The following is a 24,897-nucleotide window of genomic DNA, read 5'->3' on the forward strand; positions in this document are numbered from 1 at the left end:
AACTAACGTCTATAATTCGAGGATCAAGTGAACGAAATTTTGTTCAGAACCTTTTGTTGTTTCGTTTTTGGGCTCGATGCAGAAAATTCGCGCGCGATTTCCCGTGCCCTCTGTGTTTGAAAGCCTGGGTCAGGGGGGGGGGGCACCTCGCGTTGAAATCATTGGTCTAGTGGGTGATCTGTTTCTGAACTTGCAGTTGCGGCGCCTCGAAGAAGATCTCGAGAAGGTCAAGGCGAGTGGGAGGCAAAAAGCATGATGAAGTGTCAGTGTTCGAGTAGCCTCTGGATATCCATGATGCCATCACCGGACAAATTCAAGGTTGCGACAGAGGAGAACTATTGTATGTGTGGCGTTTTAGGTGTGGTACTAGCCATAATAAGCCAGATACGGAGTCCTGTAGTACTGTTAGGTAATAAATGCAGGTTCCTTACATGGGTGCATTTGACGCCAGGTACTTGAAGTTACCTACTTAATCACACTCACTGTCTTGTATTTCTTTAATCTTGATAAAATACCATCGCATGCTGATCTATATTAATCCCCGAGAATTGAAAGGTGACACGTTGAGGGTCCAGCAGGATTGAATTATCTGTCTATCATCATCCCCTCTTTTCATTAAACAATACCGAGTAGTCAACCCGTCTAATTGCCACCTCTAACCTATTCTAGGTTAGCGGCTTGCTGTTTCTGCCGCCGGTCTTGACTAAAACGGAAAAAGATAAGCAGACCCCTGGGAGGGACAACTTATTTAATACCCACAGCAAGATCTGATTGGATGAAACCTCTGGTACACGGGATGTAAATTACCCGACTGTTAGGTACCTCGTAAGGTCGTACCAAACTAAACCCTTCTTTATACTAAGCTAGGGTATGTTTTGGTTTTGCTGTTTCCTTTTTTGCTTCCACGCGGTTTCACTCGATTATTTCCCCTGAGATCCTGGAGATTGTATACACTTGGCAGCAGGTAATCATTCCAAAGTGCGTTTCCCTAATTACTATGTAGTAACTAAGATTACTCCCTCCTCCTCCGCTTCTAATCTTCCTGGGGAACTCACTGCGCCAGTCACTGACTCTAGCGCGCGCTCTCTCTCTTTCTTTATTCTCTCTCTCTCTCTCACTCACTCACTCTCTTCCCACTTCACTCCCCTTCCTTGAACTCCACCTCTCCCTTTCAAGGACACACTCGTTTCTCTCTCTCTCTCTCTCTCTCTCTCTCTCTCTCTCTTATGCTTCTGCTTTGATTTCCCAGCACCTTTCTCGGTTGTTGGTTAATTTTCTGTCGCCTCTCGTTGCTACTTCTTCCTTCCCCCTTCTCCCCCCTGATTTGATTACTCTCGCCTTACTCATCGTCAAAGGGTCCCGTCCCTCTCGTTTTCTGTCACTCTATCGAGGATATCAACTCCTCCAGTGACTCAATTCATCATTCATCCCGACCTGGACTTCAACAACGACCTCTTGCAGCCTGTTCGTTGTTGTTGTTGTTGTTGTTGTTGTTGTTGTTGTGGTGGTGGCAGACTATACCATCCTATTAATATCCTGCCCTCAGAAAGGGGCCTTGAAACGACTGGATCTCTCTCGCTTCACAACCCCAGGGACCGTTTCTCCAGAACCCTAACACTCGTTATTCATCACCTTCTTTCGCCAGTTTCACCCGGTTTCCTTAATTCCGACCGTCGATATATCTCATCAGCGACGGTCCTGTCGTCCCATCCTGGTCGGCTCTATCAACCAAGGGAACCGACTGTGCAACTTTGTTCCGAGGATCAAAAGGGTTACGCGGGTCGTCCCTTATCCATTGTTTAACCAATCCCCCGATTTCCCATCAAACAAGCACATTCGAATATGAAGTCAATCAGCTTAAGTTCGGTCCTCGCAACCTCCGCCCTTCTTTTCATAGCTGGGCTCCCTTCTGTCAGTGCCCAACAGGAAACAGAAGTCGGATGCTTCTCCAGTTCAGAACCCCTGAAGAGTCAAGGCAGTTATACATACCAGAGTAACGGATATTGTCTTGATCTATGTTACAAAGCAGGCTATTCCGTTTTTGGTCTGTATTCTGGGAATGTATGTCTCTGTGGAAACAAGATCCCACAGAAATCCACCAAAGTGGAAGATTCCCAATGCAATGACCCCTGCGCGGCCTGGCCAGTTGTGATGTGTATGCTTCTTTTTCCTGGCGCCTGAAGAAGCCTATTGATCTCATGCTAATAACTTGATAGGCGGTGGTGATAACGCATTTTCTGTCTACCTAACGGGTCTCACCTCTAGCGTTGAATACTACTCTCCATCTAGCTCGACCTCCACGGCCAATGGTACGTCGACAACAACCACCGACTCCGATAATACTAGCAGCCAGTCGTCGTCTACTAGCACAGGATCAGGAGCAGGACAGACAGTGTTTGAGACGGTGTCCAGTCAAACCACTCAAGCCAGTGCACAAGCCGAAGAAAAATCCGGACCTAATACTGCGGCCATTGCTGCTGGAGTTGTTGTTGGCGTTGTCGGACTCTGCGCTATGATTGGGGCGGGTTTCTTCCTCTGGCGCTTCAAGACTCGCCATCCCGCCGATCAGCGATTCCGCGATGTCAACAATGCTGAAAGTTTCGGCAAGCCCATGTCTCAGGACTCCATGTCCGATTCGAGGTTTGACGGCGACTTTATGGCACAGAGACGCCAGAGCAATGGCAGTATCGACGACGACCGGGATTTTTCACGTCGCATCTTGCAGGTCAGTTCCAACCCGGGGTTTGTGTTGCTTGTCCAGTACTAATTTCTACACAGGTGACGAACCCTGATCGACGCTAAATACGGTTTACCTCCGTGGGATATACCCGAGTTTTGAATTCAATGTATATACATCCTGCCCTGTGCGTCCAAATCATGCCCTTGGTTTCGATTCGCGATCTTGTGCTCGACACCTCCCACCTTCGCTAGTCAAATATCGATTTCCTTTTTTATGACTCTTGTTCAACGCGGCCGCCCAGCCGCTCTACCCTAAAAAAACGATCTGAACAAGACTTGCATTTTATTCCTGGCTTTGCCATCCGCGGTTGTAACGTTTCAGAATCCATGCAACCTTTTCCTCGCTCGAATGCCCTCGACAATGCGGCCCCGCAATTGGGGAAAGTATCACGGCCCCGTATATACCATGAAAGCACATATGAGCGCGATGTTGTCGTCCTACTCTCCCCAGAGACTATCCATGTCGTTCTGGAGTACTGTATTGACGAAAACTCTTATCGGGTTGGATCCCGCGAAATGACCATCAAAGATATTTTATTTGAAAAGGCGTTTGGATGTGGGTTGACTTTTAATTCCAATTCTTTCTTACCTAGTGCTTCTGGACAGCATGCGTGTATATGTTTTGTGCCTGGTATGTTCTTGAGCTGGTAACTACAATTACTTTTTCCCTTGCTTCTCTGTATGATATTTATTATTCTTTGCCGGTTGAAATCCTAAACTACTTTGCTCTTTTGCTCTTGTATCAATGGTTCTGTCCGTAATCATGAGTAGGCTGGTGGTGACTAGGAATGACCGTGTACTCTGGTAAATTTCTATCGTATAGAATTGCCCTGTCGTTGCATTAGTACTATAATGACTGGGAGATAGTTCACTATATATCTAGAAAGTACCCATATATATATATATATATATCTATCTATCTATCTATCTATGTATACGTGGACGATCCAGATACTACACTACTACGCAACCACAACATCAACAACAACAACAACAACCCAGAGTTGTAGTAGAGCATAAGCAAGCAAATGATACCTAGTTACTTTCACTGGTATATCAATTCATCATAGTTAGTTATCATGTTCTCGGCCGACTTGATCATCATGCTCCTCTGTGGCAGGGCACTGGCACTGGCACTGACTCACCCAGACAGAGATTCTAGATCCATATATATATATATATATATATCTAAGTATGTAAGTATGTAAAGTACTCCGGTATAGACTGTTCTACTTTGCTCACGGCCTTGAGCTGGGCCCTGTTGACTTGACTTGACTTGACTTGACTTTGCAGTGCCGGGGATTGCTTGGGTTTCGGGAGGGTAGCGCGGGAAATACATAGATTGACGGATTCTCTTGGGTGAAAGGCCTGGTACTCAAGACCTGGTGGTGCTCAGAGTACCCTAGCTACTTAACCTGGGTATATCTAGGTAGGTATGTAGGTAGGTAGGTATGTATGTATGTATGTAGGTGGATAGGTTCTGTTTATCGATTGTAAGTGTAGATGGATATTCAATTCAAGATACAGGTACGGATGGCGGACAGAACCCCCTTCGAGCAGGCTAGGCAAGGCCAGTAGTGAGTATATGAGTGAATTGAGTTTGGAATCATGGCCTGGGCAAGCTCAACTCAACTCACTTTCCATGGCTCCTGATCGGGTACCTTGGGAGGTTAGGTAGGAAGGAAGGAAGGAAGGAAGGAAGGTAAAAGACAGATAAAGGGAGGCCGGAGGTACTGGTGCACTACCTACTACTACCTTCTGCCTACTAGTATCTTACCGTTCAGCTAAAAAGGTGCCTAGACAGCTATTTCGTCCTCATGCAGTATTGTTGTTTGTTGCTCGACAGTATCTACGTTCACTCGTTGCGAAATGACGCATGAGCAGACTGGCTGCTGGCCTGGGAATAAGCCATGTTTCGCAGTAGGCGTGGTTGCTGGCTTCATGGAGCTTAGGTGGGCGTAGTTCTATGGATGTTTGGTTTTTGTATGGAGGTTTGTGTTGGAAGAAGCGAAGACCGTTGGGAGAGAGACAGAGTAAATTTCTAGGTTGGTCCCGAGGAGGTCTATGGGACGCTACCCGTATGTTGGGCGTGGGATCTGCGTAGTTGGATAACATGAGACTCACCAGCGGAAGCGAGGAGTGAGATGGCAAACCATAAGACGAAAGCTGCAGATCGCAATGCAACCATGATGTGTAACTAGAGGTTGGCTCGGATTGTTGGTTGTGTTGGTAAATCTCTAGATGCCATTGGGTGGATACATGCTGGATAAGTCTACAACAAGCCGGACTTTCTGTGCCATACCTCAATATCAAGAGATAGCGGCTAGAATGAGCCTAAAGGAAAATCGAGCACTGAGTCGGGGGTTTCTGATCTCCGATTGCCAGTTTTAACGTTGATCAAGAAGGGTAAGTATATGATGTTGATAAGGCACTATGCGTACTTAGTAAGGATTCCATGTGCAGGCTGATGAAAACAAGGAGTAAGACTAAGATCCGCGGTAGCAGTTTCTCCAATCGCTGCAGTCGATTCCGTACCGTGGTGTTGCTTCGGTTGCGTGTCAGGTCTATTCATGCATCTGAACGGAGTCTGAGGCCGTTGCCTTCATGCAGACGCAGCAGCGGGATTTTGGCTTCGAGCCAATATAGAATCACTGAATTGTCGGCTACTTTACTGCTTTGATATTGGCTACGAGAGACAGTAATCTACCCAGCCGGAGCGCTTACCTGATTGATCCCAAACAGCAGGCACCTTGCATGGACTCGACATCGATGTGCTCCACGACTCGACCGGGGCAAGAATCCTTTAATGCATCTGGCGGCGGTTGCTTCCGTAACGCGAAGAATCGGCCCCAGAGATTTGGTTTTCTCCCTTGAGCAATCTGTACTCCGTATTCCGTGTTGTTTCGTCTTCTTTGGTAACGTCGATCTGTTATTCCTCATGAGGATGAGCGGAGTTATACTCCGTAGTGTATATCAATATACTCCGGGTAGTGTCCTGAGACCCTTACAGGAACTCCGCCACGCCACCAGCCGTGAAGAAGCCCAACCTTTTGTCATTCTGCACGTCAAAATTCGTTTGAAGCTGCCTATCCAATTCGTTTTTACGACGGATGCTAGCCGGACCCTGACTCCTGGATGGTGGGTGACATGGGTGCTGATCTAGAAACCGACATCTGCGCATTCTCCGGCTGCTCCAGAGGGATAGCTTGTACGGAGTACACGGAGATTTACGTACTTTACCCAACATGGAGATGAGCTCGGAAGACAAAAAGGGGGGGATTTTGCCTAGCCAACGAAGTTGCCGAAGTTTAGGCGAAACTTCGAGCTAGTATAATTGCCGACAGTTGTGTGAATTTCGCATGTTCTTTCCTCGTGGAAGTGAGCCCACGAACTATATCCGTTTCGTCATCAGGAAGAACAATTAAAGCTACGGTGTCTATAGCCGGTTGAATCTCAAGAAGGGGGGTAAAGGTGAAAAAAAAAACACACACTATTGACCCCACTGGCATGGGTTGATATTCGATAGATTGATGTAGGTGAGATTGGATCTAACGGTTTTGATTGGGAGTGGGTATATCTGTGGTTCCGTACTCAAAACAGACTGGTCTGGAGTGCCAGACGGGAAGGTACAGCGACGACAATTCGATTGTTGGATTCATTCTGAAGAGTAATGGTTAGGTAAGAATGATGAGTGAAGAAGTTCAAAACCCGCACCGGAACCGAGATTATCTTCGATTTCCAGCAGCAGCCCCCTTTTTTTTTTTGATGCTTCATTTCGTCTAAATCGTCGGGCACACACCCCTGTCATCTCCAAGTGGGAGACTGGGATAGTTAGTGGGCACACTGTCCTGAGAACTGGGCTCATGGAGAGTACCCGGCAGGTGAGCGTGGCCTGGGCCAACTCTATTGACCCGCTTAGACAATCAAGTAGGGCCACTTGGCGAGGGAGAGATTTAGTGTCACTATGCTAGGGCTGTCGGGCTTTGGTACCTCGCACTATCCAGCTAGTGGAAACCGCTAGTACGGGACGAGAATTTCCCAGCCTACTGTGTACTGTGTAGGTCATTAACACGAGGCGGACTGGCCTGTTTTGGATAAGCAGCACCATCATCAGATAAGCCGGCGCTTTCGAGGTTGCGCTAGCCTCCGACTAATCACCAAAATCCACATCCAAATCCCTCGATCAGTGGTTGCTAAACAGAGCAAATCGGAATCGAGAGCCCTGACTATCTGGCGCAACTTATGGAGGTTAGCCAAACGAACGATACCTTCCGCTGCAGATTGACATTCCCCACTGCTGGGGGGGGGGGGGGGGACGCATCATTTGATGAACTCTGTAGAATGATACTCCGTAGAACCATGATGATTCGTGTGACCGGGAAGCGAAGGATGGTTACCCTCAAGAGGTTTCCGCTCATCGGTGGAGGTCAAATTCAGGAGACGGAACTAGACTCCATCATGAAATTCTTCTCTTGGTTAGCGGTTACGACCTAGGAGCGGATGTTTTGAATGATGAGTATCCAGAGGGCTGAAATGTCCATTTTGGCCACCAATCAGGAGTAGATCTGAGGGGAGAATTCCGGACGCCAGACCCGGACTGGTGTCGGATTATTGAAATCGTTGCCCCTTGTTCCTGTCATCTTGCGATCGGTTGGAGATGGCAATATTAATATGGATGGTTAGGTGAGAGTTGCGCCGGAGTTTTATGAATTGGAAGTGGGAGGTTGAAAAACCAGGTAGGGGGGAGAACGAGTAAAGTCACTCAAAACCCCTCGTGGGCCTTAGCTTACATAAGCCGTTCAGCCCCACCGCCAACGCGGGAAGCCTCAGGCAAGGCAGACTCGCCAATGTGGTACCGAAGAAGCTTAAGAACCCCTACCTGCAAGGCGCAGTGCGATCTTCGTGAGGAACCCAAGTGTGCGTTTCAGATTTTCTGAATGTGGTGAGATGGGACGACACGGCAGGATGAGCTATTATTATCAACGTGTTGTGACCATGATTCAGGCCCGCCATGCCATGCCATCCTCCACCTGGGAAGGGATCTTGACCATCAGAAGTCCTGTCGGAATGGATACTAGTAGTAGATAATTTCGATCCTTCCGCCCGCCGATCGACTGAGTCAATGTTGATGGATTTGATTACGTCTATGAATATGAGTAGCTGCCCGGATGGAGTCTCGATCGTGCAGGAATGACTAGCCGAGGTTCAATTTCGAGACCCCAAGAACCTCACTTTGTCCATATAAATCAAGTTGGTCACCTAGGGAATTGGAGACTTGGAGTACTACTATGTAGCTCCAGCGAAAGCACCTAGGCAGAGAGATATAGATACAGAGTAATGGGTGGAAATCCTCAAGATTTGGAATGAGTTACGGCGGGAACCATGGATCGGGATCGGGCCGGGGCTATTCTACCTACTCTTAAGTTCTTAACTCAAGTGTGGTTCTGTTGGTGGATCCAGAATTAGGAATCGAAATCCCCTCCATACCGAAGGGTCCGAATCGACGCGACGAGGTGGGTTGCACAAAGAATGCCTGCCTCGCCACGAGACAGACGGAGATGGTTACAGCGGAGACGACTCATGTTGTTTGAATGTTTCAGACAAAAACGAGCCAGGAATCAAGTCTGGACTAGTCGAAGATAAGAATAACTTGCTGCAGTCATACATTATTTTCTCCAGGACGAAGACATAATGGGCAAGTGTGCACGAAGACTACCTAGGTAAGTCTGACCATTTTTTGTAAACGACCAATGGTGGCCAGAGTTGAGTGTCGGGTATGCATTATGCCAGGGAAAAAAAAAGAAAAAAAAAAAAAACCTGTTAGTTAGTTAGTTGCTGGGATGTTAAGTTAGATCTTCGCACTCCTTTCCTTATCCAAACATAAAAAAAAAAAAACTGTAAAGAGTTCAGAGCTCCTGGGTTGTGAAGGAGAAGGTCATAGGCCTACACATGATCACTCTGCATCATCATGGTGTGTAGGACTTTCTCAGCTGCTGCGAAGATGGATGGCGAGGAATGATTGTTATTTGGCATCACTATTATCAGCTTCAAGCCTCGTCCGATGTATGGAGGAGATGGATGCATGCAACCAGGCCGGGTAGATGCAGTCGGTCCCTCTTTGGTCTACACTCTGCTGTACTGAGGTCCAAGCTGATCTCTAATGTACATTCTAAACCCAAAGTCATCCGATGAATAATACTTCGAATACCCTCCCAAAAAAAGTAGGACAGAAGCAGTGTGCCTTGTTGGACGTCATGGAATGTTTTGGTGCGTTTCCGGTCTTCCATTCTATCTGTGTACCTAGGTACTGCGACTCTGAGGTCCAGAGTGTGTACTCCGTATTGTTCCATCGGCCACCAAGCAGGATCCCTGCCCTGGTCTAGTCTTCTCCACGTGATGGATACGGAGCCAATGCAAGCTGGGACGATTTCCATCAGTGGCGTCTTGACCATGCATGCCCCAACTGGGCCCGACTCGACCAATGTGCATAGTGACAGTCTATCCTGAGCAAGGACAAGTGTTGACCGGGTTCCCCATTCTCCCGGGCGGCCTAATCACGCATAATGGATCGTTGCAGGGTCGATAAGAGATATTAACGCTGTTTGGTGATTTTTCCTGTTTCTCCGAGCTATGCCGGGGGAATTCGGCACAAGCGGGTTAAAGCGAATCCAAGCGGCTGCACCGAACTTTATTATCCCCGACGACCTTTAGTCGCCAGCCTTGCCTTCTGAGGGAACCTTGAGTAAGGTCATTAATAATTTCTTCGATTAACTAGTTTAAGTTGTTGGATTTCATTGTAAACATTGGAGTGACGCTGCTTATGATGAGGTAATCGCGGCTGTGGTGTATTCCAATCCGGCCAGCAAGGGGTGGTTTACTTCTGGTATCCATACCCACCTTATAGTCAACATTCGGCGATCCGGGTCCCAGTAGAGATCTAATTAAAGTCTTATTTCGTTTAGCATTTCCTCCTTCGCCTCAAGGATTCGGGTTGAGCTGATACCCATAGTAACTACTGCACGCTGCACTCCGTCGTTCCCCGTCGGACGAAGGCCGAATCTTCGAAGCATGACATCGCTAAAGACGGGACAGGAAAAGATCGTCATGGAGTAATCTAGCCTCCGGAAAATATTCCCCAGAAAGGGGTTGAGTTGAGTTCTGGATCTTGTAAACTGATGAACTGTATGGAGTGGGGGGGGGGGGAAGTCCCAGGACATCGCTGACAAAGGATCGAAGTTTGTTTCTTTCTATCCGGTAACTAAAACAAGAAATGAACTCGGGAGTACGTCAGAAAAAGAAAAGAGAAAAGAAGAAAACAAAATCGAAGCCAGAGAACCTTCTGTTGACCAAAATAGGAACTCAAATCGAAGAAGGATGGAAAAGGAAGAAAGTGTGATAGGAATGATGACAATGATGACAATGGTGATGATGTTACGCCGTACTGCATTTGTTCCAGAGAGATAAATCCAGCTCACTGGACAAGAGAAAGTAGGGTCATCCTTGGCAACTCGTGGTGACGGAAGACTTGCCTATTGCCCGGGCGCCTGTTTTTTTTTTTTTCTTTTTCTTCTTCTTCTTCCTTTTTTCCCTGTTCTGTTCAATTATACTCAATAAGAGAATGGAAGGAGTAAAAGAAGGAGGGAAAAATAAATAAATACGTAAACATCGGATCCAGAAGTAAATTTGTCAATCCAACCCATAAATCTCTGTAATTTTGACCCAACCTGAATCAGCTCAATACCAAACTTGCTGGAAATGGAATTTTGGTTGTAATTATTGACGGAGCTTTCCGCTCGAGTTAGTGTAAGCATGTAAGCATGCTCTCGAATCTTGTCGTCTCGTACTTTTTTATTTATTTTTTCCCTTTCGTTCTTTCTTCCTCTCTATAGATATTGGATGAGGGTGGTGGTCTTGGGAAGGATGTAAGGTGCTTATTTCCTTCCTGCGCTGTATATGGAGTAGTATGGACTATGTAGGTATACACAGAAGCAGGTACCAAAACGGAGGACTGGAAAATGAAATCCTCAGGTCGGATCGGACGGCAGAGCGCCAACCCTGCCAACAACTTGAATATCCTCAAGTTTGATTAGGATGGATAGGGAAGACTGTACTAGGCTACTTCGACGACTACTACTTTAGTTTATTGCATGGTGTACTCGGTAACTACTTTGGATCAAATGGTAAGAAGAACAAGAAAACAAGAAGAATCCTCCTAACAATCTTACCGTACTGAGACTGGGGAAAACCTACTTAGTTCTTTGTGAGCATTGGATTGTCACTAAAGTACAGCAGTTATAAAGTGTAAAAAATAACCCCGATCATATCTAATCATGCCTTTTCCCGAATCATATTCCTCTAAGCCTCTCACAATGCCTAGGTAAAGTTATTATTAGGATATTTTGAATGGCCATGAAGATGGCAGTGTATTTTCCGTGCAGGACGAGGTACAGACAAAAGTTCCTGCACGCCTTAACGTTTGTTGTCAAATCCAAATTTCGCAAATTAACCCACAGGATGGTTCCACCGGGCCAATTTTAGTGTTGAATTTTGATAGCCTGGAAAGTGGAGAGAAGCACTTTTCTCAACCAGTCCACAACCCAGCTGGCCTCTTTTAGCACGCCCGGAGGAAATAAGAACTGAAATGCTCAGAAACCAATCAACGCGTCTGAAGAACCAACAGATTGGGACGATTCCCCTTAGCACCTGGCATTTTCCACGCAGGTTAGAATTCCAAGTTTCTCATCGGTAATGACCACGCGCGTGGTTATGCAACGTGCCACCTCGTATTGCTCCGAAGAACCTCGGATCAGGGATGGTTTATTACTGCAGCTACGGAGTAGAGAACCAACAAAACCGTTGAAGCATAAAATTTTACTTGGTCGAGACCCCTGCTATGACTGAGGTAGTGTGTGGTCCATCAAACCCGAACCGGCAAATAACAAGAGACCAACCACAAGAATTTAAAAATAATTCTCCATACAGGGCCTGTTATTTTCCCTTCCCCATCTTTGATTGCGCCTCAGCCGCACCGGCCGAGAGAGAGAGAGAGATTGGCTGGAAGTTCTGATGTTGGTTTCCGTTGCTTGTTCTTCATGCTCTCTCCCCCTCTCCCTGATCTGGTTTTGGAATGCAGACATGAAGAATCCCAAGAAACTAATGTATAATGGGATTGTTATAACTTATTTTTATAAATTTAGGTCCATAGCAGTGGCTTTTGAAGTTTTGGACATAGCCTTGCCCTAGATGATCACCCTGCAGATTGATCATCGAACTGCCTGTCCTCTGTTGCTGCTGCTTAACCTTCTCTGGTAATGATATTATTGTAAGATAATTTGGAAGGGAGGGGGGTGATTTTAGATTATTCATCTATATTTTCTTTTGAACTCCCTGATCAGACTGGTTTTTTTTTTTTTTTTTTTTTTTTTCTCCCAAGGGATCTTCGCAGGACCTCATATTATCCACTCTGGGGTTCGTCGTAAATTGGAAGAAGAATAATATAAATAATCATACTAACTAAGACTAATAATAATAATATAATCATAATACGAATAATATAATAATAATAAGAAGAATAATAATAAGAATAATAATAATAATCTTCTGTTTTCTGCTTCTTCTCGTACGGAGTATATCAAAAATAATAATAAAATAATATGCAATTATAATAATGATTCTTCCTCTTCCCCCTCCTTCGTAACTGAGACTCATCATCTTCTTCTTCTGCTTCTGCTTCTGCTTCTGCTTCTTCTCCGTCCAGTACTGCCACCATTCCAGCCGTTTCACATCATCTTGTTTCTTGTTTCTTATTTTCCTTTTTTTTCCCTTCTCTTCCCTATCAAGTCTGACCTCAAGCTGTTTCTCCATCTTCACTAGTTCTGCTTCACACAGCCCACTTTAGTGACCCTGACACTCTCTTCATCTCATCCCAACCCGTCTCCACATACCGGCTGCAGCTCGACTACAGCCTTCTTGTGCCGTTCCTGACAAGCACGAGGTTAGCAACTGTCGATATATGGGACTCGAAACTATATCTTTGACCCAATTGCCAATCCTTTGAATCCTTCTTGATCACTCCACTCCAACCCAAATTTTCTACTGCTTCCAACCCACCTCTCTCTTCTTATATTCCTTCGTCTAAGCGTTAGACTTTCGTTATCTCCCTGCTGGGACGGCCTCTTGATACTATCACCATCGTCATCATGGGTCGCACGACTGCTGCTTCGGAAATCCCTCTCCCCATTACCTATACTCCTACTACCCACCGCATTAGCAAGGCGAAGAAAGGAAAGCGTGTTCATGCTTGCGAATACCCCGGATGTAACAAGGTTGGTTCATCCTGATTGTTTTATCATCTGTGTCTGGCCTTTCACTGACCCTGCTCAAGGTCTTCACCCGAGCTGAACATCGAAGGTACCTCTATTGACCCTCTGCTAGTCCTCTCTCGCTTTGCGCATCCTAATTTTGTATGTAGGCGTCATGAATTAAACCACAACCCTGAGGCTCTTTTCCGCTGCACTCAGTCTGGGTGCAAGAAAGCCTTCCATCGTCCAGACCTCCTTGCGCGACACATGGAACGACAGTATGTCCCACCGGAACCCCCCCCCCTTCCCTCCCCGCGCCAGTTACGATTGGGTCCGCTAACCCATGTTTGCAGTGAACTTGAGGCTCAGATGGACAACACCACCCAGTGGGAGCGCCATACTCCTACTAGCATCCCATCAGAGCAATACATTTCTAGATGCACCATCGTAGACCCAAACCAACACCATTATCTAGCCATGACTCAGCCCACGACCTCGATCTCGCTGGGCCCGCTCAAGGCCTCTGTTATTCACTCCGACCTTAGTAGCGACGGCTTGCTATGGAACGGAATGGAAATGCCTTCGGAGCACCAGACCCGGATTTATCCCAGCCCTCACATCCACGAATCTGTGGAGGATTCGCGCTTCTACTCCACCCCAGAGGCTTGCTCCTCTCCCTCCTCCGATGGCACAGCACTCTCCGTACCTTCGTACCCCCGATCTTCCGTTTCCTCAACTCCAGCGGGAGTCCTTGATTCATACCCTGACCCGATTGTGGACTCGGAATTAACATCTTCGCCTGTCCCAATGCATTCAACGCTTCGCGGCTGGGACCAACCCGAGCACATGTCCTCCAGCATCTCATCAAACATGGTGCCCATGCCAATTCCCGATAGCCTCATCCATCCGGTAAGGAATCTCTAAGCATACCATCCAAAACAGTGCTAACTAGCATATTAGGCACTTCAGTATCACACACCCTCATGGTCCATTCCCCACCACATGGGCTATGATGACAGTTTCCTACCGCCTGTTACTTACCCAACCCCCATGGCTTCCAAATCGTGGTCTCTATGAACTAGTCAGCAAATATGACCCAATCAATCGCGCCCTAACCTACAAACGCCGATTAAATGAATGCAACAAAATTCTGGGACAAAGCTCGATTTCACCTGCGCCAAACCTGCACTGAACCGACAGTAACAAATCCAATAAAGAAATTATAAAAAGCAAGCAAAAAGAATAAAAGAAAAAAAGAAAAGAAAAGAAAAAAAAAAAAAACAAAAAAAAACCCCACGAAGATCATGCTTACGACCTCTATATCATTTCACCAATCCTGGTTCGAAACCGCCGAGTGGGAGAAAGTTACACCAACACTGGAATTAGGCTGTCTCACCACAGCTGAAAGGAAAACCGCAATTAATATCGAGATGACTCGATCACGAACACGCTTAAAAAAGACACCGAGTTCAAGTCAAGTTTTTATCGGGAAGGGAACGGGTTTGTACTTTTGATTTCCTATGTGTCTCATTTCCTTTGTCTGCGACCATAGAAAAGCGATGTATGTTTGACGATGTTTGGATACCTATGGATACGGATACGGGGTTCTGATTATAGATTTCTGGAGGGTTCAGGCGTTCTATTTGCATCTGGCTGGCTAAATGAGCAGGAAATGTCCTTTTCCCATTTTCCCCCATCCTCTTTCCTACTTTGCATTTTTTGGGTTGTGTTTTTCATTTCCTTTGTACGGAGTACCGAACTCGCTTCCTATATTCCCCTCTCTGGTTTACGAATATATATATACCCTCTTCGTTTCGTCTGGTCAAGTTACGCTGCTGCATACCATCCATCGCATTGGATTGTCACGAGTTACTGTTATTTATTTATGCTATTCTATTTCCTATAGAAATCCATCATTGCATCCGCTTGATCTAGAGTTCAGAATATACCACTGTACTGTGCTTGAAATATACCTACCTAACTCGATACCTGAATAAAGTAATTATTACCTCCCCTCCCTCTAAGCACAACCACCGACCTACAGTCGATACCATCCAACTTGACCTGCCAGTTAAACGCAGCTTAGATACCTAGTACCTAGACAACCTGGCTGAGTCCGAATGCGACTCTGACTCCGTGTGACATGGAATAATAGATCATGACCTACCCTAGGGTATCTAGGGAGTACTCCGCAATGCACACATGCATATCCGACCCTGGTCTCCCTCGTGGATAGGCTCGCACAGGACAGGACAGGACAGGACAGGATAGGATAATCCCCGTAAATAACTATCCAGTCCAGGCACCTACTTTTACCTACCTACTTGTAGCTAGTTTAGTTTAGCACTCACTAGACTAACTAGTTAACAGCCAGCAAGCTTACTCTGACAAGACTTGAGTGCAACTCCAACTCAACCCGAAACCTGCATGTAATATCCTCTGGAGGTAGTTACATAGTTAGTTACCTAACCTAGGGACAGAGTTAAGCATGTCAGCATGTCAGCATGTCAGATCAGATCAGATATGTATATACCTAGCCAGGGAGCCAGTCAGGTGGTTAGTTGGTACACACTTGTGTGTGTACCTAGGTATCATCAGCATGGTACTTGTTGGTACTTGCTGGCAGCTGAAACCCGGGCTCAAAGTATAATAATCTAAGCTGAAAGCCCACACTGCCTTTTTATCGAAAAGTTACTCCCTCCGTACGCATGAGATGATTTGAATTACGGGGGCTGCTGTTCTAAATCTTAGGGTTGGAGCTAAGAGGGTTCAGCTTGGGTTTTCGGAGAACTTGAGTACTCTTGTTAAGAATTGTACAAGTAACTGCTGGGGGGGGGGGGGGGGGGGGGATGGTAATGAGTCAAGAGTCATACTGTTAGAGCCTCAGCTCCGCTCAGTCAAGACTAGACTTGGGTAGGCATCCATCCCTATGCATGATATGATGATGTACAAGACTTTCGCTTCGCTTACCAAAGTATACTACAGAGTAAATCTGCACTGGTGGATATATACTGTTAGATCTGGGGTTTGGATTTATTGTCTGACTGCTACTACTAAGAAGTACAGTATGTTATAGATGGCTCGTAATACTCCTGGACGCAGACCAAGCGCCCAACACTAATAGCTTTTTTCGCCTTGGGCCGGGATAACTCTCCAGCACCAGTCGCACCAGCTTCGATCGAGCCCCTCTTCTTCACGCGTGAGATACTCTCCTGTTTCCCGCTCGTCCTCGTGCTCCACTACGCATGCACCGACCACCACTCGTTTCTTGGCCTTCTGCTTCACAACCCCTCCGATGCCAATGATCTCTTGCCGCAAATAACCGGGCTGTTCCTCATCACGGTGCTCCCATTTTTCATGTGTGTGGTTGTGATGATGTCCAAGATGATATCCGTTATCGGAGGAGGTGCTAGACAGAGAGTCGGCGTCGCACTCGACTTCTAGCTCAATTTCTTGGGCCGCAAGACAGTTCTCTTCTCTGCCGCATTTGACGCCTTGACAGCCTTCGCCAATGCCTGTCCCTAAGCCCCCTAAATATGTGCTGTAGCGTGTCCGCCATGTCCATACCCGACGGTACGTGGTATCATTCCTACGTAATCTGTGTCCACATTGATGGCACAGCCAAATGGATTCTTCACATGTACACGTATCTTGGAAACACACGGGAGAAGCATGGCTTGGGAAATCTGATATCAAATGAGATGGGGAGGAGGCGAGCTTGTTCAATGGCGCGGTGCGGCAGGGCGTACATAGTCGACGAATGCGGTTCTTTAGTGTCGCGTTATTCGGGGGTTTGGCGGTACAATTCTAAACAATATTTAATAAGGTGAAAGCAAACGGCATATAGGAGAGCATTACCCGACACACGATTTTCGAACACCCACGGCACTCTGCAACCATATCCCTTGCACATTTAGAGACTTTGCCGCTTGTAAGTTGGCCAGAACTCAGTGCGTCTCTTCTCAGCAACCGGATTACGGACTTAACACTGTCCGGGATAGCAGCACCGCTGCTCAACATATCTGAGAGCGTCTCGATATATTCATTTTCGCAGCGAAGCGTCTGTTTGACAAGCTGTTGCCGGTAGGGGGCCAGGTTCGCATGGAACTGACGACACGTCCCGGAGAGCGCGTGCAGAGTATTAAGATCAATTGATCGGGCAATCTCCTTCGCGATCCTGGATTTGTGAGTTAGCAACAGAAAGCCGAACCAGACACATACGTGCTTGGTTCAGAAGCGATTCATACGGATAACAGCTTAAAGCGGCCGAGAAAGAATTCCGATTTGGCACTGGCTGCCTATTTTCTTTCTGTAGATCTGTATCATCCGAAGGCGGATTGGCAAGATGGTCGCTGGGCGGTATATCCAGATTCATGAGCTTTGAAACACCAGGTTTCCCGGGTTCTACATAGAGATGTGAAAAACCGCTGGGACCCTTTGAAAAGCTATGCCCGTTGGGGATATCGTGGTCGTAGTCAATAAACACCACCATTTTGACTTAATTGAAGTAGATACGACCAAGGCAGCAAGGTTAGTTAAAGACAAGGGGAAGCAGGAAGCATTGGATAGTCGCCGAATCAAGAGATAGAGGTTCCGTCAAGAGGCTCTTCCATGGCTTTAAAGCACAGAGGCTATATACTGTATGGTTCCCCCCCGTCTTCGTGGGATGATGTGGTTGAGTAACTTCCAGCTCCGTCTTCGGCGCGGGGCTAAGGAGCTCTTCGGTGGTTCGTTTCGGCGATCTTGAAGCCGATGAGGCCTCCGATCCTACCGTTTTGAGACGAAACAAAATGGAATCCTTGCAGATTCCGATGAAAGACGGTCTGGGCCAGGAAGAAAAAGACGTGAGATCTCCTGGTGATCTTATCTCGGGTTTTGCACCAGCCACGCGTGATTCTTCACGTGCTGGGGGCGCTTGCCGAATCAGGAAGGTCAGTAGCCCCGCCGTTGAAACACGTGATACACCTGGGAATGAGGGAGCAAGTTGAAATTATCGCTGGGGTAATTACGTGCTTGCGACTTGGAGAGAATTCAGTATTGTTTCAAAATAGGGAAATTGGATAGGGTGTTCCTTTTTTGAAGTATTCCATGGCGCACGGAACGTTGGCGGCGGAATTGTACGAAACCTGACTTGAGCGTGGGGAATTGGAGTAAGTACAGACACTTGGGCCAGTCATTTACATATAAGAGCGATCATCCTCGCTTCTGACTGTCTTTCTCGTGTTTTGACGTTCATTGTTCACTACAGGAGAATTTATACGTTGATCATTCCACCAAATCAAGCCAGAATGCCCCTCAACTCTAGAGCTGTCTACTCCAGGCAAACCCCCGATTTTGTTCCATTTGCGAGTCGCAGGAGTACAGTGCACAGCACAAATGGAATAGTCTCTTGCACTCAGCCGCTAGCAGCAGCAGCAGGCCAAAGGATTTTGAAGGAAGGGGGAAATGCTGCTGTATGTTTATAGCTTCCTGTATGGTTTGCCTTGCAGCTAACAACTTCGAGGATGCGGCTGTCGCTGTTGGTAAGGGGTAATCTTTTGATGTTAATCATACGGACTCTGTCTGACATGCATGTGTGGATTTAAGCTGCGGCGCTTAATGTCACAGAACCCTCTTCAACAGGAATCGGAGGAGACATGTTTTGTCTCTTTTATGATGCTCAGACGAAAAAGATCCACTCTCTCAATGGGTCGGGTCGCTATCCCGCAAAAGCAAACCTGGAGAAGATTCGTGCGGATTTGAATGTTGGAGCAAACGATGCCGGAGGCATTCCCATGCACAGCGTCCTCGCCGTAACTACTCCTGGAGCTGCTGCGGGGTGGGTTGATACAGTCGAGAAATTCGGTAGCGGCAAGCTTTCCTTGGAGCAGATCCTTCTTCCGGCGATCGAACTTGCAGAAGAAGGCTTCCCTGTGTCTGAACTCGCATCTTTCTTTGTAGGTATAGCCGTCTGGCGTGAAGGAAAACAAATACATTCGGTTGGATTGATTGCTAATCCCTACAGTGGCAAGAAAGCGAGCCCCTGCTCTGGAAGGCATCACCCAATGCAAATGAGATGCTCAAACCAGACCCCAAAGCTAAAAATGGGTTCAGGAGTCCTCTTCCTGGAGAAATTATGAAGAATCCAACAATGGCACAGACATTCCGAAAGCTTGCCGCAGAAGGCAAAAAGGGGTTTTATGAAGGGCGAGTTGCGGAGGAAATTGTCAAAATTATCCAGGACCTTGGAGGCTATATGACTCTTGAGGATCTGAAATACCATGCAGAGACGGGGACTCAACCAACTGAGGCCATTTCGCTAAAATACACGGGTCAGAATATCGCAGAGAAACAGTCCGCCGGAACACAAGGCGAGCCCAACCAAGGTGTCGAAATTTGGGAACATCCTCCAAACGGACAAGGTATTGTTGCGCTTATTGCTTTGGGAATCCTCCAGGAGCTCGAAAAGACGGGTAAAATTCCTGTTTTCACGGAAGCGCAACACAACTCCACAGAATACCTCCATGCAGTGATCGAGAGTCTCCGGATTGCATTCGCCGATGCATCCTGGTGGGTAACTGACCCAGACGTGGAAAAGGTTCCTACACAGGAACTGCTCGACCCAGTATACCTTGCTGAGAGGGCAAAGTTGTTCGACCCTACCAAAGCGTCCGACATTCTTGACCACGGTAGCCCTGCCCACAACCACTGCGACACAGTTTACTTTGCCGTTACCGATAAAGAGGGTAATGGAATCTCCTTTATCAACAGCAACTACGCTGGATTTGGCTCCGCGATTATCCCCAAGGGCTGTGGGTTCACCCTGCAGAACCGTGGTGCCAACTTTTCCCTCGCTCCTGGTCATCCCAATGTTCTCGCACCCGGCAAACGCCCGTATCACACCATCATTCCGGCCATGATAACCAATGTTTCCGACGGGTCTCTTCACTCCGTGTATGGGGTGATGGGTGGCTTCATGCAACCACAAGGTCATGTGCAGGTGTTGCTCAATATGCTGGCATTCAACTTCCACCCCCAGGCTGCTCTGGATTCGCCGCGTATCTGCATCTCAGCGGAAAACCCTGAGATCGGGAAGGTTGCGGATCGCACCGTCTACGTTGAGGAAGGGATTAGTGAAGAAGCCATCGAGGGACTGCGTATACTCGGCCACCAGGTAAAACTCCTGACTGGATGGAAGAGGGGCATGTTTGGCCGAGGCCAGATCATTCGGTGTCACTACGATGATGGAAAGCTTGTATACAGCGCCGGAAGCGATCCACGGGGCGATGGGATGGCAATTCCCGTTGTTTAATATATATACATCGACTGATGAACTACAGTACAGTCCATACTATACCTCACTGACATGCGCTCAAGAGAAATGAATATGAAGTATATGATGATATCCATAACTGTCTAACATAATTCACAATATAGAAGAAGAAGAAGAAGAAGAAGAACAATATATTTGCAAATTCTCTCCCACCCCCTTCATCGCCCGCCTCATCGTCATCATCATCATCATCATCATCAATGCAGACAAAGCCCCACCGTGCAGCATATTCCAAAACCCAGCCATATCCCCCCCTAGCTGCATAAAGACCACGCCCCTCGGAATAAAAAGCGGTCAGAAAGGCGTCGCGTTTATGCAACAGAATATACTGTACGTATGTAGGGTATGCTCCGGTACGTTCCGACCTGGCCGGCGGCCCAGAGAGCTGACTTGTACCATCCCACGGGAATTTTTGGATCGATTCGTCTTGTAGGAACTATGTATCTGTCTGGCTAAGGTCTCCAGGTTTTCACAATTTGAACGCAGTTTCTGGGGTTCGACAGTGATGTTCTCGCATGATAAGACTGGTGGAGCTTTCGAGTGAACACCAATGCAGGAGCAATTACTCCCTGAACTTTCGCAGTTGGTATGGATTTCAACTCAAGATGGCCACTCGATCCAGCGCATACATACCCCGTTGCTTTACCCACATTTATTGCTTAGGGATATGATGGGTATATTTACCAGGCCTCGAAACTGTGATAGGAGAAGAAGCTGTAATAACGGACTCCAGTCTGCTACTTCAAAATCTAGACGCTCCTGGGGACTCAATTATAAGGGCTCGACAAACCAGGTCAACCCAAGGTACGGAAGCCACCGGAATCACTAGAACGGAGTGCACGCGAAAGATAAGCATTTTAGGGGTATGCCTTGTTAATGTTAAGCTTAAATCGGGGGGCAGTGGGTCGGATCCCTTACTGTCGAGTTTTGCTTTCTCCGTGGGGGAATTCGGCGATGTTTACGGAGGATTAGGGTATTGTAGCTGTATTGCCACAACGGGGATGAACGCAAGAACGTAAAGTCGAATACCCTCGGTCCTAAACCCTATCAGAAGCAAATATCAAGGGGAGACAATGATGTAAACCCACACGGATATTTTTCCCGGCTTCGAAGAGGAACGGTTGGTTGGTTGACTTGGGAATGGATAGCGCAGTCCACCTCCATCAATTTTAACTAGCAGTTCGGATGAAACGGCACGCCTCCAGCTCGACTAGACCCTAGTTGGGAGATATATGGTACCTACCTAGGTAGAAACTGGGATTGATTAAAGAATGGAAACTTGGGAAGAGGACGACGACGTATGTAGCTCTTTCGACCCCCGCTTTACAGATCGAAAGCGAGGAAACGACAGCCGTTGATTGTAGCAGAGCTCATGGAGGACGTTCAAGGCAGCAATGCATAGAATATCACCATAAAGCAACCCTTATCGAAAATGAGCCGGAAGCTGCCATGTATGAAGGTGGGAAACGAAAAACAAAGGGAGGTGGAGACGACGTTCAGTCTCGGTAGTCGGTACTGCCTTCCTTAGGGCAAATGATAGAGAACTAGAAAAAAAAATATATATAGAAACTCATCTCTCTTCTTTCTCTTCTTCTTTTCTGCCCTCTTACTGTGCTCTCTTCATGGAACCTGCCTGGCTATAAGGTATGGTTATATTTCCACTCTGTATCCTTACGACTTGCTCCCGCCTCGCCACTACATAGTACTTATTGTTGATTACCCCAGCGGACTAAGGGCGCAGTGCTTTTTTACTTTATCCATTCTGCCAGTCTTTTTTGTCTGCCTGGGTTGCTTTCTGATCATACTGGAGTATCATCATCTGGATGCGATATCACCTGACCGGATTTTCTATACAGAATCTGGGATATTGGCGCAGACCCTGCTTCACCCAACAGGGCACATTCTTACATAGCAAATGACAGCTTTGGATATGGCAGAGAAGGTTGTTGCTGAGAAGAAGGCTCCCGAGAGTTCCAACGTCAATGACAAACCAGAAACTACTGTCACTGATAACGATGACATTGAATCGATTTCCCGGGGCTCAAGCCTGGCTCCAACTGTTGAAGACAAGGACTTGGAAGCTCCCTTGGGGAACTCCTTCTCGTTAGCTGAACAAGACCACCCCGTGGTTGTGCCGAGATCACAGCGAAGGGGCCTCTTTGGTCAACTTACTCTATTAGAAGAAGTTGAAGATCCAAAGTCTTATCCTCGGAATCGAAAATGGTTTATAACTTTCATTGTTTCAGTAGCTGGCTCTACCGCTCCCATGGGAAGTTCCATCTTTTTCCGTAAGTGGTCGATTTATGTCCCCTGATCTTGGATTGCTTCTTACATGCCTCGTATATAGCGGCCCTTTCACAGGTAGCTCAGGATTTAAACACAACCACCACCATCACGAACTTGACAATCTCGCTATACATGCTGAGTATGTCTATATTCCCCTTGTGGTGGTCGTCATTTAGTGAGAGGCTGGGGCGAAGAACGATCTACCTCGTCTCGTTCTGTCTCTTCGTCGTTTTCAATGTCCTTTGTGCCATTTCCCATTCAATAGGCATGCTCACTGTGATGCGGTTGCTGAGTGGCGGTGCATCTGCATCGGTTCAGGCAGTCGGTGCGGGCACCATTGCTGATATTTGGCATCCGCGTGAACGTGGTCGTGCTATGGGGATATTCTATCTAGGCCCACTGTGTGGACCTTTGCTGGCTCCCATTATTGGCGGTGCCCTGGCTCAGCGGTGGAGGTGGAGGAGTACAATGTGGTTTCTTTCGGCCTACGGTGCAGTTGTTGTTATATTTATCCTGTTTGCCCTTCCGGAGACCCTGGCAGTGACAAAAGTTCAAGCCTCAGAGCCGGTCCACGACAAACACGAACCGATTGGGCGCAGGCTGAGTCGAGTCTCTTCCCGACAAGTGATCGGAGCCACCGCACGATGGCTAAAGGTGCTCAAAATGGTTTTCCTTGACCCTTTGAAAATCATTTTATACCTACGGCATATCCCAGTCTTGTTGACAGTATACTATGCGGCCATCACCTTTGGGTCCCTCTACGTATTGAACGTCAGTGTTGAACATACGTTTGGGAGTAATCCATACAACTTCAGCACGCTGGTCGTTGGTTTACTTTATATTCCTAACTCTCTGGGGTATATTGTCTCCAGTCTCTTTGGTGGGCGCTGGATAGATAATATTATGGAACGCGAGGCTAAGAAGGCCAACCGGTACGATGAAAATGGAAAACTGATATATCTTCCCGAAGATCGCATGCGTGAGAATGCCTGGCTGGGTGCTATGCTCTATCCTGCCGCACTGATCTGGTATGGCTGGACAGCTGATCGGGGTGTTTATTGGCTTGCACCGGTATGTTGGTATCCTCGATCCCTACCTCACAGCTTTGCTATGCGTCTGGACTAACATGAGGCATAGATGGTGGCGAATTTCTTCTTTGGCATCGGTTCTATGCTCATTTTCAGCATGGTCACCACTATGTTGACGGAGTTCATGCCCGAAAAATCGTCAGAGGGGGTGGCCCTGAACAATTTCATGCGTAACATCTTTTCCTGTGTGGGCTCTTTTGTCACTGCTCCAATCATCGAAGCTATTGGGAATGGATGGCTGTTCACTATTCTTGGGCTTGTCGCATTCGCCAGCAGCTCGGCGATTTTCGTGATGAAAGTCTATGGTCCCCGCTGGCGGCAATCGATGGATGGTATTAAGCAATAGGGCCAGTTTTCCTTCATCCGTCCAAGCGATTGCGTTTGAGGTAAAAGTCTGGATTTTTGTTTGGGCTGGCGTTCTGTTTTTTTTTTTTTTTTGGATTCCTCTGGAGTCATTGCCAGGCATGTTAAGCGAGCATGATTGAGATACCCAAAACAAGTCCTGTTATTTTTAGACTTATGGAATCAGTCGTTTACCTATCTTTGCTTTCAACACCATTCAGTAATCCGTTGGTACATGTGCTAGCTAATGGAGGCCAGCTCCCTAAGAGGCAAAGAAATCAGTCTCAAGTCCAGGAGAGGAGATTAGTTTTGTAAAGAAGGGAAAAGGTAACTGATATCTGGAAATGCTTTCAATCTCCATTGATTGCATGGCAACTTAGTGAGGGCTTTTCGGGGCTTGATTGGGAAATTTGAGTGGTTTCACTTCCTGACTTTGTATAGGATTCAAAATCCAACCGAAATGGTATTCCATTAACGCATTTTTTATCATCCTTGATGATTTGTAGTACATGAATAAATTGCATTAATCTTGGGAGAATTCAAGAAGCAGTGGATTCCGTAGTACGTTGCTAGGTAGGAGGAATATGGATTTTCGGTACTTAGGGCTAGCTCGTACATATTTCCTAGAACTATGTACATATATGTATCTAGATGCCATGAATCCCCTAGAATAAAGTGACCTCTCCTCTCACCCTAAAAAAATATGACAGGTCAGCCTCGTTCATTATCTAACTATCTAGCTCTAGCGACCCTACTGGCTGGTCTATAGCGATTGATGAGCTCTAGATACACTGAACATATCCAAATATATATATATATATATATATAT

At 46.9% G+C, this 24,897-nt stretch overlaps 7 protein-coding genes across 7 annotated transcripts; 4 read left to right on the forward strand and 3 right to left on the reverse strand.

The window, feature by feature from the left end:
* Positions 1-1,842: 1,842 nt before the first annotated feature.
* P175DRAFT_0535113 (uncharacterized protein) lies at positions 1,843-2,802 on the forward strand (the record flags this gene model as incomplete). The annotated part of the gene is made up of 3 exons (XM_040900192.1): positions 1,843-2,155; positions 2,217-2,725; positions 2,779-2,802. 3 exons carry the CDS (start codon positions 1,843-1,845, stop codon positions 2,800-2,802), a joined length of 846 nt encoding a protein of 281 aa, XP_040749594.1.
* Positions 2,803-4,535: 1,733 nt separating this feature from the next.
* Positions 4,536-4,927, reverse strand: P175DRAFT_0535114 (uncharacterized protein; the record flags this gene model as incomplete). The annotated part of the gene is made up of 2 exons (XM_040900193.1): positions 4,536-4,703; positions 4,811-4,927. 2 exons carry the CDS (start codon positions 4,925-4,927, stop codon positions 4,536-4,538), a joined length of 285 nt encoding a protein of 94 aa, XP_040749595.1.
* Positions 4,928-5,307: 380 nt separating this feature from the next.
* P175DRAFT_0535115 (uncharacterized protein) lies at positions 5,308-5,920 on the reverse strand (the record flags this gene model as incomplete). The annotated part of the gene is made up of 3 exons (XM_040900194.1): positions 5,308-5,410; positions 5,464-5,649; positions 5,748-5,920. 3 exons carry the CDS (start codon positions 5,918-5,920, stop codon positions 5,308-5,310), a joined length of 462 nt encoding a protein of 153 aa, XP_040749596.1.
* Positions 5,921-12,788: 6,868 nt separating this feature from the next.
* P175DRAFT_0354247 (uncharacterized protein) lies at positions 12,789-14,409 on the forward strand. The gene is made up of 5 exons (XM_040892916.1): positions 12,789-13,064; positions 13,124-13,149; positions 13,211-13,318; positions 13,394-13,949; positions 14,001-14,409. The coding sequence occupies exons 1-5, from the start codon at positions 12,939-12,941 to the stop codon at positions 14,115-14,117; spliced, it is 933 nt and encodes a 310-aa protein (XP_040749597.1). The 5' UTR covers positions 12,789-12,938; the 3' UTR covers positions 14,118-14,409.
* Positions 14,410-16,051: 1,642 nt separating this feature from the next.
* P175DRAFT_0464926 (uncharacterized protein) lies at positions 16,052-17,869 on the reverse strand. Its single transcript, XM_040894859.1, has 3 exons — positions 17,288-17,869; positions 16,899-17,217; positions 16,052-16,847 (listed from the first exon to the last, which is right to left on the reverse strand). Exons 1-3 carry the CDS (start codon positions 17,530-17,532, stop codon positions 16,158-16,160), a joined length of 1,254 nt encoding a protein of 417 aa, XP_040749598.1. The 5' UTR covers positions 17,533-17,869; the 3' UTR covers positions 16,052-16,157.
* Positions 17,870-18,059: 190 nt separating this feature from the next.
* Positions 18,060-20,480, forward strand: P175DRAFT_0504114 (gamma-glutamyltransferase family protein). The gene is made up of 4 exons (XM_040897779.1): positions 18,060-18,493; positions 18,544-18,562; positions 18,627-18,976; positions 19,045-20,480. The coding sequence occupies exons 1-4, from the start codon at positions 18,329-18,331 to the stop codon at positions 20,329-20,331; spliced, it is 1,821 nt and encodes a 606-aa protein (XP_040749599.1). The 5' UTR covers positions 18,060-18,328; the 3' UTR covers positions 20,332-20,480.
* A 1,485-nt stretch (positions 20,481-21,965) lies between these two features.
* Positions 21,966-24,221, forward strand: P175DRAFT_0504116 (MFS transporter). Its single transcript, XM_040897780.1, has 3 exons — positions 21,966-22,640; positions 22,700-23,709; positions 23,776-24,221. Exons 1-3 carry the CDS (start codon positions 22,268-22,270, stop codon positions 24,070-24,072), a joined length of 1,680 nt encoding a protein of 559 aa, XP_040749600.1. The 5' UTR covers positions 21,966-22,267; the 3' UTR covers positions 24,073-24,221.
* The last annotated feature ends 676 nt before the right edge of the window (positions 24,222-24,897 follow it).

Source organism: Aspergillus ochraceoroseus (genome assembly GCF_002846915.1).
Source record: "Aspergillus ochraceoroseus IBT 24754 chromosome Unknown P175scaffold_8, whole genome shotgun sequence".
NCBI classification, from domain to species: domain Eukaryota; kingdom Fungi; phylum Ascomycota; class Eurotiomycetes; order Eurotiales; family Aspergillaceae; genus Aspergillus; species Aspergillus ochraceoroseus.

Coding starts and splice junctions, on each gene's coding strand:
- P175DRAFT_0354247 (XM_040892916.1), top strand. CDS start 12,939: ATGGGTCGCACGACTGCTGCTTCGGAAATCCCTCTCCCCATTACCTAT. Junction 13,065..13,123: donor AATACCCCGGATGTAACAAG/GTTGGTTCATCC, acceptor ACCCTGCTCAAG/GTCTTCACCCGAGCTGAACA. Junction 13,319..13,393: donor GCGCGACACATGGAACGACA/GTATGTCCCACC, acceptor CCATGTTTGCAG/TGAACTTGAGGCTCAGATGG.
- P175DRAFT_0464926 (XM_040894859.1), bottom strand. CDS start 17,532: ATGGTGGTGTTTATTGACTACGACCACGATATCCCCAACGGGCATAGC. Junction 17,218..17,287: donor GCCGCTTTAAGCTGTTATCC/GTATGAATCGCT, acceptor TCACAAATCCAG/GATCGCGAAGGAGATTGCCC. Junction 16,848..16,898: donor GTTCGAAAATCGTGTGTCGG/GTAATGCTCTCC, acceptor AATATTGTTTAG/AATTGTACCGCCAAACCCCC.
- P175DRAFT_0504114 (XM_040897779.1), top strand. CDS start 18,329: ATGCCCCTCAACTCTAGAGCTGTCTACTCCAGGCAAACCCCCGATTTT. Junction 18,977..19,044: donor CTGAACTCGCATCTTTCTTT/GTAGGTATAGCC, acceptor TAATCCCTACAG/TGGCAAGAAAGCGAGCCCCT.
- P175DRAFT_0504116 (XM_040897780.1), top strand. CDS start 22,268: ATGACAGCTTTGGATATGGCAGAGAAGGTTGTTGCTGAGAAGAAGGCT. Junction 22,641..22,699: donor GGGAAGTTCCATCTTTTTCC/GTAAGTGGTCGA, acceptor CCTCGTATATAG/CGGCCCTTTCACAGGTAGCT. Junction 23,710..23,775: donor GTGTTTATTGGCTTGCACCG/GTATGTTGGTAT, acceptor CATGAGGCATAG/ATGGTGGCGAATTTCTTCTT.